This window comes from Tasmannia lanceolata, unplaced genomic scaffold (assembly GCF_043159265.1).
Source record: "Tasmannia lanceolata isolate RefF3 unplaced genomic scaffold, GAP_Taslan_0.1 ptg000008l, whole genome shotgun sequence".
Lineage (NCBI taxonomy): Eukaryota > Viridiplantae > Streptophyta > Magnoliopsida > Canellales > Winteraceae > Tasmannia > Tasmannia lanceolata.
The window spans coordinates 62,355,100-62,368,420 of record NW_027518685.1 but is presented as its reverse complement, the minus strand read 5'-3'; the positions used below and the strand labels follow the sequence as shown (position 1 = coordinate 62,368,420).

Genomic DNA, 13,321 nt, shown 5'->3' with positions numbered 1-13,321 from the left:
CCGAGTTTCGTTGATGTCGTGCCTCGGAGGGGTCTTTTTCGGCGATGCTTAGCCTCGGAGAGGGCTTTTGATCTCGGCCTAGGACTTTATAGCCCATCCTTGCCGGAACTTTTAAGCTTGTCCTAGAGGAAGAACTTCAACACAAATATTAATCGTGCAGATGACATTTCAAAAGCAAACATAGAATTTCAACAAGATAAAACTGCAACCAAGGTATTTTGAGGAGAACACAGCTCTACGCATGGTTTAGAAACCTCAATAGTGATTATTTACTTGGCGACTTGAAATACTCTGTTGTTTACCATGACTTTAACCGCCGATTGTTAGTATGTAGCATTTCCGTATAAGCGCCCATTAAATAAATGGCCCGGATTTTTCAAGCCATTTAAATAACTCAAGGATTCCATCAAACAAACTAGCTTTAAAACAAAGTCAGAGTTGATTAGCGAGAGTCCTTTCTTGTAGTCGGCCTCACTAGTATGGTGTTTTCTCCCAAAGAAAGCGATATATTTGCCTCATTTCCTTCTCTGGGCCAGCCCTTTCTTGTGTATTTATGAATTACGAGTACTAATTTAAACTACAAGGGGCGGCCTGGTAAATAAAAGGGACCGGTATATCATTTTCCTTGCCACGCAAGGGATGCTCAGGAACATAGGCATTGTATATGTATATTTTTTTTTCTTTTTTAAAGGTCGTGTCATAGCTGGCCGTGGATAGGGCGTGGCAAAATTGGCCAAACCGAACCGAAACCTAGCCATACCACCCCTAGCCGTGGAGTATGTTTTACTCTTAAGATGGGTTTTCATTTACCAAAAAAAAGTGGAGTGCGAATCAAAATATCTTCGAATAATTATCACTTGGCGAGGATAAAGAGAGTTCTGTCCCTTCCTCTTCCCAAGGTGTGAAGATATGGCAAGACTCAATGCCCTACGCGTGCACGTGATGCTCCCCGTTTTTTATTTTATTTTAAATCTACTTGTAGAAATGGAACGAATGAGAGACGAGAGAACCTGGCTTCTGAGAGAGTAGAACCTTGTGAGGCATGCCCAACCTCTTTTCCGATCATTTCGGGAACGATCCAAAATATGTGAGTAATCCGATCTTCATCAATATGTTGGGGTGAAGGGTGCGTGCCGGTGGAGCCAAGGTAGACGAGCTATGAAGGCGGATGGAGGCTGAGGTGTGGCCTAGGTCGAAGACGGTTTTCTAGAAGCAGGACACCTGGAAAAAGAAACGGGCTATGCTTCGCTTGCCGTGGATGAAAGGGTGGCCGACGAGATGTTTCGAGCAAATTTTTAGTTGATGACGAGTCTGAAACAGCTCCAAACTTGACCTCGCTTCCTTCCCGATGCGGAGTAAATAACAAAACCACCGGTCATAATATCCGCCGGCGACGGAGTAACAGGACTTTGGGTTCCATTCCTGCTACCACTGCCCACGCCACCGGTGCTGCGGCCATTAACGGGAACGAGGCCGAGCGAATACACCGGAGTTCCGTCCAGTTTAATCAGGCCATAGTTGAGTCCGACCAAAGTAGATGATGCTTGGAACGAGAGAACCAGATAGATTGAGATGAATAACGAATATATACGAGAAGTAGCAACTGTCGAAAGCCATAGCTTTACTCTAAAACGATGAGTCGTTCACTCTCAACTCCCCCCAGCACATCATTCGTCGTTATGCTTAGATTTATTTCTTCGGGTCCCACGGATGGCGCCAATCTGATGATGCCAAAATCCGGATCTGGGCGTCGGACGAGCACTATCGGCAAAACCAGCAGCTTAGGTTGGTAGAGCTCCTATTCATGGGTGCCTGCGCTCATAGAAAACAACGTTAGAAGGGCCCCGGAGTGGGGACTTGGGGGCACCCTCCGACGCTCAAGTCAGGTATCGGTATCACAGATATCTAAGCAAAACTAATAGAGATAACCATGCTTATGGGGGGAAGAAGAGTCCTCTACCATTGAGCAAGGGGGTGCCTTTTATAGGCTTAGAGTTCTTACACCATGTTTTGGTGTATAAGCCATGTGTCCTTGTGCATGGCAAGTTTTTAGCATGTTTGCCACTTGTCGTAGTGCTTGCCATGCATTAGCATGTATGCCATGTGTCTAAAGTAAAAGGGGAATTTATTTAGTTTTCCCCCAACACTTGTCTTTATACTTTTCTTGATCATAATTAGATTCCTTTGGTATAAGGGTGACACGTGGCGGGCTCTAACGGTCCTACCGTATTTGGTATCTTTGAGAAGTCCAACATCTACATTCGACTCAGTGTGGAGCACATAGATGGTGCAGGACGAGTCTGTACGCTTCAGGATCTCTACTTGGCCGAAGATCTGACAGCGGGCAGAGCTTTTGCCATCGCTATGAACGATTTTGATGTCAGAGGTGGAGGTGGCCGGTGGCTATGAAGGTGGAAGGATGAGAGTGAAGGCCGGATTTCAGTGGGGCGGCCGTAGTAGATCCTTCCCCAAACCCTCTTCTCCCTTTTTCTACCTCAAAGAAAATCTCCCGCTTCCATTATGGGTTCTGTTACTCAACAAAACCATTGACACAACAGGGGAGGTTGTCGATCTGACTTGCCGGTTGAGTAAGGCGACGTGATCCTCGGATTTAGCTTCTTTGCCCGGATGATCCTCGGATTTTGGGTTGAACCTTGCTTCTTGCCCCCTCAGGTGCGCTCTAATGTCATGCTCAGATTTTTTTTTTCTTTCGGGTCCCACGGATGGTGCCAATCTGATGATGCCAAAATCCGGATCTGGACGTCGGACGAGCGCTAGCGGCAAAACCAGCAGTTTAGGTTGGTAGAGCTCCTATTCATGGGTGCCTGCGCTCATAGAAAACAACGTTAGAAGGGCCCCGGAGTGGGGACTCGGGGGCACCCTCCGACGCTCAAGTCAGGTATTGGTATCACAGATATCTAAGCAAGACTAATAGAGATAACCAAGGTTTTAAATCTCGGTTTCGGTTTCGGTTTCGGTCATCAGCGAACCCGAAACGTTTCGGTTTCGATATGAAATTTCGGACGAAATCTTGTAAAACCAGAGAAACGAATGAAATCATATGCAAATGATGGAATTTTAAGATGAAACTTTAGGAAATGCTAGAATAAGCACAAATACACACATAGAAACCATCATTTAAGCATGAAAGCCATCTATGGTAGTTCAACAACGTCCAAATTTAGAAACATGCGCTATCGCATATGTTGGAACAATGAAGTGTATTCTAAACTCTAAAGTCAAAGGAAAGAAGTACAATGAAATAAAGTGTAATGTAAAGAGAGTACAATCACCAATTATCTAAGGGCCCCCCTCTATGTCAATACCACATTGAATTACGAGGGGGTTCAAATTCATCATCCCTCCTCTCATGATGGGCATGGTGCATCTGCTGACGAATTTGATCTTCAATAAACAAGTAGTATTCCTGCCATGACATGTTAACCACATATATTTGTTGGTATTGCTGGACATAATAATCAAAGACATACTGCTCAACTTGCATCAACAGTCCCAAACGTGGGTACATGACATTAGGGCCAGGTATTGTCAATGCTGCTCCGCCATGTGCATGTGCATATAGGTCATATGGCATCCCATACCTATATGACTCACTTTGTGACTGCGTCTGTGTATCATAGCCGTAGGGGTACCCATAGCCGTAAGGAGTAGTTGAACCCTGTCGACTCTCAGAAGATGCATCAATCAATCCATAACCATATGGACCAGAATCGGTAGAGTTGGCAATTCCCACACTCCGCGAAATCCCACCTTCCATGCTCATACCGTCGAATGTGTCTGTCAAACTATCAACTCCATAACGTGAATGGACCAGAATCGGTAGAGTTGGCAATTCCCACACTCCGCGAAATCCCACCTTCCATGCTCATACCGTCGAATGTGTCTGTCAAACTATCAACTCCATAACGTGAATGGGCATCTAGGGAGTCATTTTCTTCATCGGTGGGCTGATACCTCCGTCGTCGTTGGAATACTTGCTCATGCCTTGGCTGTGGTCGTGCACCATGATCTTGGTCTTGTGTAGCATGGTCAAACTCCTGTTCCACTATGAATGGGCTAAGCGGTCTATAAGTCTCACCTTCCACACTTCCCACACTACCCCCTCTACCATCAGAAGTTCCAACACCTCTCATGTTGCCCCCTCCACCACTAGCATTGCCACCTCCTCTATCATCATCTGATGGCGAATCTGTCGACCAATCATCATCACTATTCGGTATTGGAACTGCAACGGGTTGAGAGAGGCCCTGTGTCTCTGGCAATGTATCCGAATCTATTCCCATCTCTGCAGTGATTAGAGGATTAGGTCTACCTCCCGGGGCATCAATCAGTGGCTCTCCAACCTCCCTCACCCACTCATATAGAGGGTCATCCTCATCATTTTCACAGAATATGTCCGTCAGATCAATAGGGTCGGTGTAGTCCTCTCGATTATGGCTTGTAGAGACATGCTTCATCCTCAACCGTGTGTTGTAGTGGACATATACAAGCTTGTGTAGGTTTTGATGTCCAAGCCTGTTACGTCTCTTTGAGTGAATGAGGTTGAATGTGCTCCAATTTCTCTCACAACCTGAAGAAGATGTTGTTTGAGACAACACTTTTACGGCTATCTTTCTTAGGTTAGGAGCATCGGACCCATATAACACCCACCACTCAGCTGCAAAATAATAATAATATTTTAATTAGTTACTGTCGATTGACAACTAATATTTATAGCAAGCCTTTACCTGGCAATGTCGTAGCTCGCCCGGCCATAGCAGCTGCACGTCCAAAGGAGCCAGTTGCATCCCTAAACCACTTAAGCTATAATTGAATTAACACCAATAGTTAGTAGTAGAAAATTCTAATGCATATCCATCTATTTACATTGAAATAATGAAATGCTCACCTCTCCAAGAAGAACGGATTGTGTAGTCGCATCCGGTTCCAACTTGGCTACCACAGTTTCTAAGTCTTCAATGAGATCCATTCGAGTGCCAAGGTTTTGTGAGTACTGGTACTTTGGGTTGAGATAATATGCTAATAAAATAATAATTTGTTAGTATATTGTAAATGATGACATAAGAGATAATAAATATAAATTGATGACAGTACCAGTCGAATGGAGTGGGTGAAGGAGCATTTTCGTCCATCTATCATCAATGATTTTATGGTAGCCCTGATAGGATCGAGGAGCAGCCACTATTATTGCCTCTTTCATCAATTGGATGGCGTGATACAAAGAACCCATGGTAGGCTTTTTGTCCCCATCTACCATCCTCAATACCTTTACAATTGGCTCCAATATACCAACTATACTCCTGCAATGATCCCAAAAGGATGGTCTACCGACGATCTCCTCGGCCTTCTTCCCAGCTACACTCCTACTCTCCTAATACTCATTCCACTCTTTGGTAGAGAATAATTGCTTTAGACCAACCTTCTTCTCCAAAATACTCTGGAGAGCGACGTAATTAGTTGCAAACCTAGTAAGCCCAGGGCGTACCAAGTCTCCTCCACACAAGCTTCTCATGAGGGCCAGTATATACCCATGATTGTATAAGAAGTTAGTTACTGATCTGGCCTCATCAACTAGCTTCTTCACCGTCGTCTTCTTTCCGATGTCCTTCAGCATAAGGTCGATGCAATGTGCTGCACACGGAGTCCAGAACATACTGTACTTCTTCATAATCTTTTGTCCTGCCTTCTTATAGTTGCTCCCATTGTCAGTGACAATTTGAACAACATTCATCTTCCCAACCTCTTTAATCACTTCAACCATATGCTTATATATGAATTTTGCATCTTTTACAACGTCGGATGCCTCAATACTCTTCAAGAAGACAGTCTTACCATCACAATATACCATAAAGTTGATGATAGACTGTCATGTAGGACCAGTCCAACCATCACACATGATTGTCACTCCATACTCAGCCCACTGCTTCTTCAGCCCATTGACGTACTCCTCTAGTTCAGCCACTTCAATGGGCAAGTATTTGTTCATAACCTCATATGAAGTGGGGGCCTTCACTCCTGACCCGTGTTGGCCAGCTGTATCAATAAAATGCTACAAGTATGGGCTATTTGCCGCATTTGCTGGGATGGCGTTGTGGAAGGCAAATTTTGCATATGCTTGTCCAACCTTCTCCCTCGCATTTCCCCACATGCCCCTGATACCCCTTTGTTTTTCCTTTGTGCATATTGCTGGGTCCATGCTTGCTGGATCCCTTAAGCTGCCCCCACGTGTCAAACCCGTCTGCATTGGCTTTCCTCCTATGTTACCCTCACCTGCTGCTCCCCTTGAACTACCCCCACCCGCCTCGTGTATGGATCGGCCAAAAATTTGGCCTCGTAGCATTAAGATTGTTCATCTGCCGCCTTTCGTTCTCGATAGCCACAGACTCTGCCATAGCTCGTCTGTACTCCATTCTCTGTCTGCTTGTCTCGACATCAGATGGATATGCAATATCATCATCATCATCTATCCATTCTACTCCATCATAGTTTCCCGCCACAGCATCGATAAACTCATCTCTCCTCCTCGCTTTATCCTGCTTATTTTGTTTGCTCCCCTTCAATGAATTTGAGATGAGTGTCCTAACCTCCTTAGGGCAAGATGGGCATACTGATACATCTCCATAACCACCTACCAGGTGGTGTTTCAATCGTGTAACACCCCCACTTCCTATTTTCTTCCCGCAATAATTGCATATAGTCTTTTGCCTGCTGCCATTAGTTCGCCCATGTAACCAACCAATATCTCGAGCATCATCCCCATCCCCATCCTCATCAGGAGGACGTCGTGGCATTGTGACAGTAAAGACTCTGAAAGATCAAAGGGACACAACGTAAATAGGTTGTGAAAATATTAGCAAATTTTAGCAATATTATTCCTTTCAAAATTTTCCAGAAAATTCCTACAATCCAAACAGGGTCTTTTTTTTAGGCAATCCAAACAAGGTCTTCTCTGTTAGGATTGCAATTTAGAGGGATACGATAAGATTATTATGGTTAATTTAGGGTGATACCGTCATAAACTACTGAAGGTCCCTCTAGGAACTGTTTGGATTGTAAGAATTGTCTGGGAAAGTTAAGAAATGAAAAACTATTCCAAACTTTAACACTTTTCCATTGTTTGATTACACAAGAAAATAAGTGACTTGAACCAAAGAAGTCATGTTTTTTGTACAGGGACCTTTAATTTAATAAATGACATTCCTAAAATTTACTATTCTCCAGTAAATTGTGGAAATAAACAAATTTTCCAAGGAAAAATCTTTCCTCGAGAAATGTATCAGCCCCCTGTTTCTTTCTAGTACAACCCCTTGTAGTTTAAAAGAGTAGTAACTAATATACTAGAGGGGGCTGTCCTGGGGAAAAAGAGGGTGGATATAGTACAGCGTGGGTTCAAGAATGTTCTGTGTAAGTTAAAAAAGTGAGAAATGATATATCCACCCCCTTTTCTCCCTAATAAAGCCCTTGGAGTATAAAAGTGGAGTCATTTATATACTATATGGGGCTGTCCCAGGGAAAAAGGGGGACAAATATATTTATATCACCTACCAAAACAAAAATAACACAGTGCCAGGTAACCAGAGATTTTATATGGTGTAAGCCCTTATAGTCCCTTATTTTTCAAAAAGCACTGTACGGGCTACACTATAGGATGATCCAAACCGTCCATATGATGGGCCATAATGTAAATAGGTTGTCCCCAAAAAATCATTTCCATATGATGTTTCTAGCCCTCCGATCTATTGAGGTTTCCATAATATGCAGTTCATATATGGATAGGAGGGCTAGGATCATATGTAAATAGGTTGTCCCCTAAAAGTACTGTACGGCCTATGAAAATGATCCAAACCGTTCATTTGTAGGGACACAATGTAAATAGGTTGTGCCGCAAAATTCATCTTCATAGGATGATCTTGACCTTCCGATATATTTAGGGACCACAAAATATGAAAACATGTAAATATTGGAGGGTCAAGATCATCCTATGGAGATGATTTTTGGGGCACAACCTATTTATGTTGTGTCCCTTACAAATGAATGGTTTGGATCATCTTATGAAGTCGGCAGTTGAGTACAAAGAACTGTACGGACCACATCCATAGGTTGATCCAAACCGTCCATGTGATGGAAGACAACATAAATAGGTTTTGCCCCAAAAATCATTTCCATAGGCTGATCCTAGCCCTCCAATCTATAGAGGTTTCCATAATATGCTGTACCTCTTAAATCAGATGGTTAAGATCACCCAATCTATAGGGGGTAAGATTGAAATTATGTGGCTTTATAAGGCCACTTTTCTCTCCTTTTCTCTTGGTATATCAATTTTTTTTATTTTTTGTATTGGGATTTGCTAGCCAGTTTCTCCAAGGCCACTTCTCGGCCTGTGGCCATCTATTATTGCAAAGATTGGCAGAAGTGCAAAGGTGGCTAGCAAAAGCATAAAATCGAAAAAAAAAGTAATCATTACGATTTTTTGTGATTTGTGACAGATGTGGTAAGTTTTAAATGAAAAATTACACACAAATGGAGCTAAAGTTGGAAAATTACCCTAAAAATACCAATAGGGTGTATTAAGATATGACAATTACCTACAAACTTCTGCTTTGTAGCACAGATGAACGGTTAGGATCATCTGACGAAGTGGCTGTACAATACATTTAAAACAATTATGGGCGTTGCCCACTATAGGATAATTCACACCCCTTGAGCGTGAATTTACATAAAAAAGCGTTAAAAGTCTGCCAAATGCCCTCTTTTTTTTCGTTATTTCATGGTGAAAGGGTGCGAATTATACCAGATGGGGGGTTTTACTTTTATCCCAAAATAATGGCTTAATATGAGTAAGGGTTTTTGCTAACCCAAAAAGCAGAGCCCTAGAAACTTAACCCATTTAGTTTCTTACCTCTGCAAATGGAGCTTGAGGCTGAAGCTTCGTGGCTTCTTTGCTTTTTCTGTGCGGCTCAAGCTCCGTGGCTTCGGCTAAAACTTGCAATCCTCCGGGAAGAATCAACACTTAAAGCTGCAAGAGCTTGAGGCTGAAGCTTGCTTTGGGTTTGTTGGGAAGATGAAGAAGCTATACTTTAGCTTTGTTGGGAAGATGATGAAAGGCAGATGAAGGTGATGTAATTTTATAGGCAAGAAATCAGAAATTCACATGCAAGGTCAGTTAGATTCCCTCAGTCCTCCCTTTTTTTCACCTTTTTTTTTCCCTCTTTGCTGTTTTTGTCAGAATTTCTGCTGAAATGTGACATTTCTTCATAAATTCTAAAATTTTAAAAGGTTTTTTCTATTTGGCATGTGATCTCACTAAATTTCACGAAATTTCAAATTAATAAGGGTTTTTTTTTTACTGTTTCAGTGTGGAAACGAAATTCTAGCCGAAATTTCCGAAACATTTCGGCGATAATTTGTACTTTTCCGACTCTATGTTCTTTTCGTTTCGTTTTCTAGCGAAACCGAAATATTTCGGCCGAAACGAAACGTTTCGGCCGAAATATTTCGGCCGAAACGAAACGTTTCGGCCGAAATTTAAAACCATGATAACCATGCTTATGGGGGGAAGAAGAGTCCTCTACCATTGAGCAAGGGGGTGCCTTTTATAGGCTTAGAGTTCTTACACCATGTTTTGGTGTATAAGCCATGTGTCCTTGTGCATGGCAAGTTTTTAGCATATTTGCCACTTGTCGTAGTGCTTGCCATGCATTAGCATGTATGCCATGTGTCTAAAGTAAAAGGGGAATTTATTTAGTTTTCCCCCAACACTTGTCTTTATACTTTTCTTGATCATAATTAGATTCCTTTGGTATAAGGGTGACACGTGGCGGGCTCTAACGGTCCTACCGTATTTGGTATTTTTGAGAAGTCCAACATCTACATTCGACTCACTGTGGAGCACATAGATGGTGCAGGACGAGTCCATACGCTTCAGGATCTCTACTTGGCCGAAGATCTGACAGCGGGCAGAGCTTTTGCCATCGCTATGAACGATTTTGATGTCGGAGGTGGAGGTGGCCGGTGGCTATGAAGGTGGAAGGATGAGAGTGAAGGCTGGATTTCCGTGGGGCGGCCGTAGTAGATCCTTTCCCAAACCCTCTTCTCCCGTTTTCTACCTCAAAGAAAATCTCCCGCTTCCATTATGGGTTCTGTTACTCAACAAAACCATTGACACAAGAGGGGAGGTCGTCGATCTGACTTGCCGGTTGAGTAAGGCGACGTGATCCTCGGATTTAGCTACTTTGCCCGGATGATCCTTGGATTTTGGGTTGAACCTTGCTTCTTGCCCCCCTCAGGTGCGCTCTAATGTCATGCTCAGATTTTTTTTTCTTTTCGGTCCCACGGATGGCGCCAATCTGATGATGCCAAAATCCGGATCTGGGCGTCGGACGAGCGCTATCGGCAAAACCAGCAGCTTAGGTTGGTAGAGCTCCTATTCATGGGTGCCTGCGCTCATAGAAAACAACGTTAGAAGGGCCCCGGAGTGGGGACTCGGGGGCACCCTCCGACGCTCAAGTCAGGTATCGGTATCACAGATATCTAAGCAAGACTAATAGAGATAACCATGCTTATGGGGGGAAGAAGAGTCCTCTACCATTGAGCAAGGGGGTGCCTTTTATAAGCTTAGAGTTCTTACACCATGTTTGGGTGTATAAGCCATGTGTCCTTGTGCATGGCAAGTTTTTAGCATGTTTGCCACTTGTCGTAGTGCTTGCCATGCATTAGCATGTATGCCATGTGTCTAAAGTAAAAGGGGAATTTATTTAGTTTTCCCCCAACACTTGTCTTTATACTTTTCTTGATCATAATTAGATTCCTTTGGTATAAGGGTGACACGTGGCGGGCTCTAACGGTCCTACCGTATTTGGTATCTTTGAGAAGTCCAACATCTACATTCGACTCAGTGTGGAGCACATAGATGGTGCAGGACGAGTGCGTACGCTTCAGGATCTCTACTTGGCCGAAGATCTGACAGCGGGCAGAGCTTTTGCCATCGCTATGACCGATTTTGATGTCGGAGGTGGAGGTGGCCGGTGGCTATGAAGGTGGAAGGATGAGAGTGAAGGCCGGATTTCCGTGGGGCGGCCGTAGTAGATCCTTCCCCAAACCCTCTTCTCCCTTTTTCTACCTCAAAGAAAATCTCCCGCTTCCATTATGGGTTCTGTTACTCAACAAAACCATTGACACAACAGGGGAGGTCGTCGATCTGACTTGCCGGTTGAGTAAGGCGACGTGATCCTCGGATTTAGCTTCTTTGCCTGGATGATCCTCGGATTTTGGGTTGAACCTTGCTTCTTGCCCCCCTCAGGTGCGCTCTAATGTCATGCTCAGATTTTTTTTTCTTTCGGGTCCCACGGATGGCGCCAATCTGATGATGGCAAAATCCGGATCTGGACGTCGGACGAGCGCTATCGGCAAAACCAGCAGCTTAGGTTGGTAGAGCTCCTATTCATGTGTGCCTGCGCTCATAGAAAACAACGTTAGAAGGGCCCCGGAGTGGGGACTCGGGGGCACCTTCCGACGCTCAAGTCAGGTATCGGTATCACAGATTTCTAAGCAAGACTAATAGAGATAAACATGCTTATGGGGGGAAGAAGAGTGTCCTCTACCATTGAGCAAGGGGGTGCCTTTTATAGGCTTAGAGTTCTTACACCATGTTTTGGTGTATAAGCCATGTGTCCTTGTGCATGCCAAGTTTTTAGCATGTTTGCCACTTGTCGGTAGTGCTTGCCATGCATTAGCATGTATGCCATGTGTCTAAAGTAAAAGGGGAATTTTTTTATTTTCCCCCCAACTCTTGTCTTTATACTCTTCTTGATCATAATTAGATTCATTTGGTATAAGGGTGACACGTGGCGGGCTCTAACGGTCAACGCTGAAATATAAATATGATGGGACCTACACCAATTTAACTTTACAACTTTCTACATGCATCAATGAATACGGGGTTGTGTTTGAGGTTGCATTGATATGCTGAAAGTTTTAATCAAGTTTTGTTCTATCTAAATTTGCGTTTCTGTGATCGTTTTACTCTTGGGATATAGAGGAAGATGCAAGAACAAGTTTTTCGTAATGTTAGATTTTGTCAAATGAGTAGCCTGCGATGATTTTGCTAGTAAGTTTGCACTCCGTAACAATTGATGTATGTTTTTTGACTGGTTTTTAGTGACAGGGAAATCTTATCTTTAATTATTTATTTTAGTCATATGATTGCTGATCTATGATTTTCACAGGCTTGTCTTTATGAGTACATGACAATATCTTGTTTATTTCGTATTTTTGGCAAATATAGTGAAATATTTTCTAATTACTGATCGAAGCATCTCTACAATTTGGGGCTGTTGACTTCTAATCAATTAAATTTTCCTATCTGGAGATAAATAGATGTATGCCGATTTCTTCCATGTCCGAAAATGTTGAAGGAAATTAAAAAAACATTTATTTAACTGCATATTTTTTAAGTTGTATTCTGGAGTGTTGCAGATTAGTTACTATTTTTGTTTCCCCAGGTCGCTAGGCCACTGAGTCAAGTTCTTTCTTCCCTGGTTGATCAAGAAGGCAGTCATCAGATTGAACATGATAGCTTGAGTTCTAATGACCCGCACCAAAGCTACACCATAGATGAATTTGAGGTCCGCATTTTAGAACCAGAAAAATCTGGTGGCTCCTGGGAAACTAGAGCTACAATTCCGATGCAAAGTTCCGAGAATGCACTCACTGTTCGCATGGTCACATTGTTTGTAAGTTGATAAATTCTCATTTAGATAGGATTGTTTTATGTAGGTCTTTTGTTCTGATTAGGTACAATCATGGTTTTAAATTTTGTCCGAAATCCGAAATTTCTATTGGGACAGAAACCGAAATTTCGGATTTCCCAAATTTTGGAAATTCTAATTTGTTTTTCAATAATTTAGTATTTTTCCGAAATTTCGGTAATTTCAGGCAAAATTACCGAAACAATTAATTCATTCATTTTTACCGGACTTCGGCCAAAATTTGGGGATTTCGACCGAAACCGAAATTTAAATCCGTGGGTACAACGTAGGTCCTCGTCATAAAAATAAAGTACTGAAATGTTTCTTTCTGTTCGTGTCATATTTATTTTAAAAGTTACCCTTTCTCTCATATTTTCTCTCAGAATAACTTGACAAGAGAAAGTGAAACTCTTCTGGCCATCGGTACAGCTTATGTACAAGGAGAGGATGTGGCTGCTAGAGGTCGTGTGCTTCTTTTCTCCATTGGAAAAAGTTCTGATAATCCTCAAAATTTGGTATGGTGTTTAATATTTCTTATCTTTATTTTATATTCC

The 13,321-nt window shown here is 42.7% G+C and overlaps 1 protein-coding gene across 1 annotated transcript in view; it reads left to right on the top strand.

Annotated features, from left to right (window-relative positions):
* CPSF160 (cleavage and polyadenylation specificity factor 160) overlaps window positions 1-13,321 on the top strand; it is a 114,455-nt gene that overhangs the window by 89,508 nt on the left and 11,626 nt on the right. Inside the window, exons 21-22 of the mRNA XM_077389609.1 lie at window positions 12,522-12,752; window positions 13,151-13,282. Coding sequence (XP_077245724.1) covers window positions 12,522-12,752; window positions 13,151-13,282 — 363 coding nt within the window. The remainder of the gene's footprint in view (window positions 1-12,521; window positions 12,753-13,150; window positions 13,283-13,321) is intronic.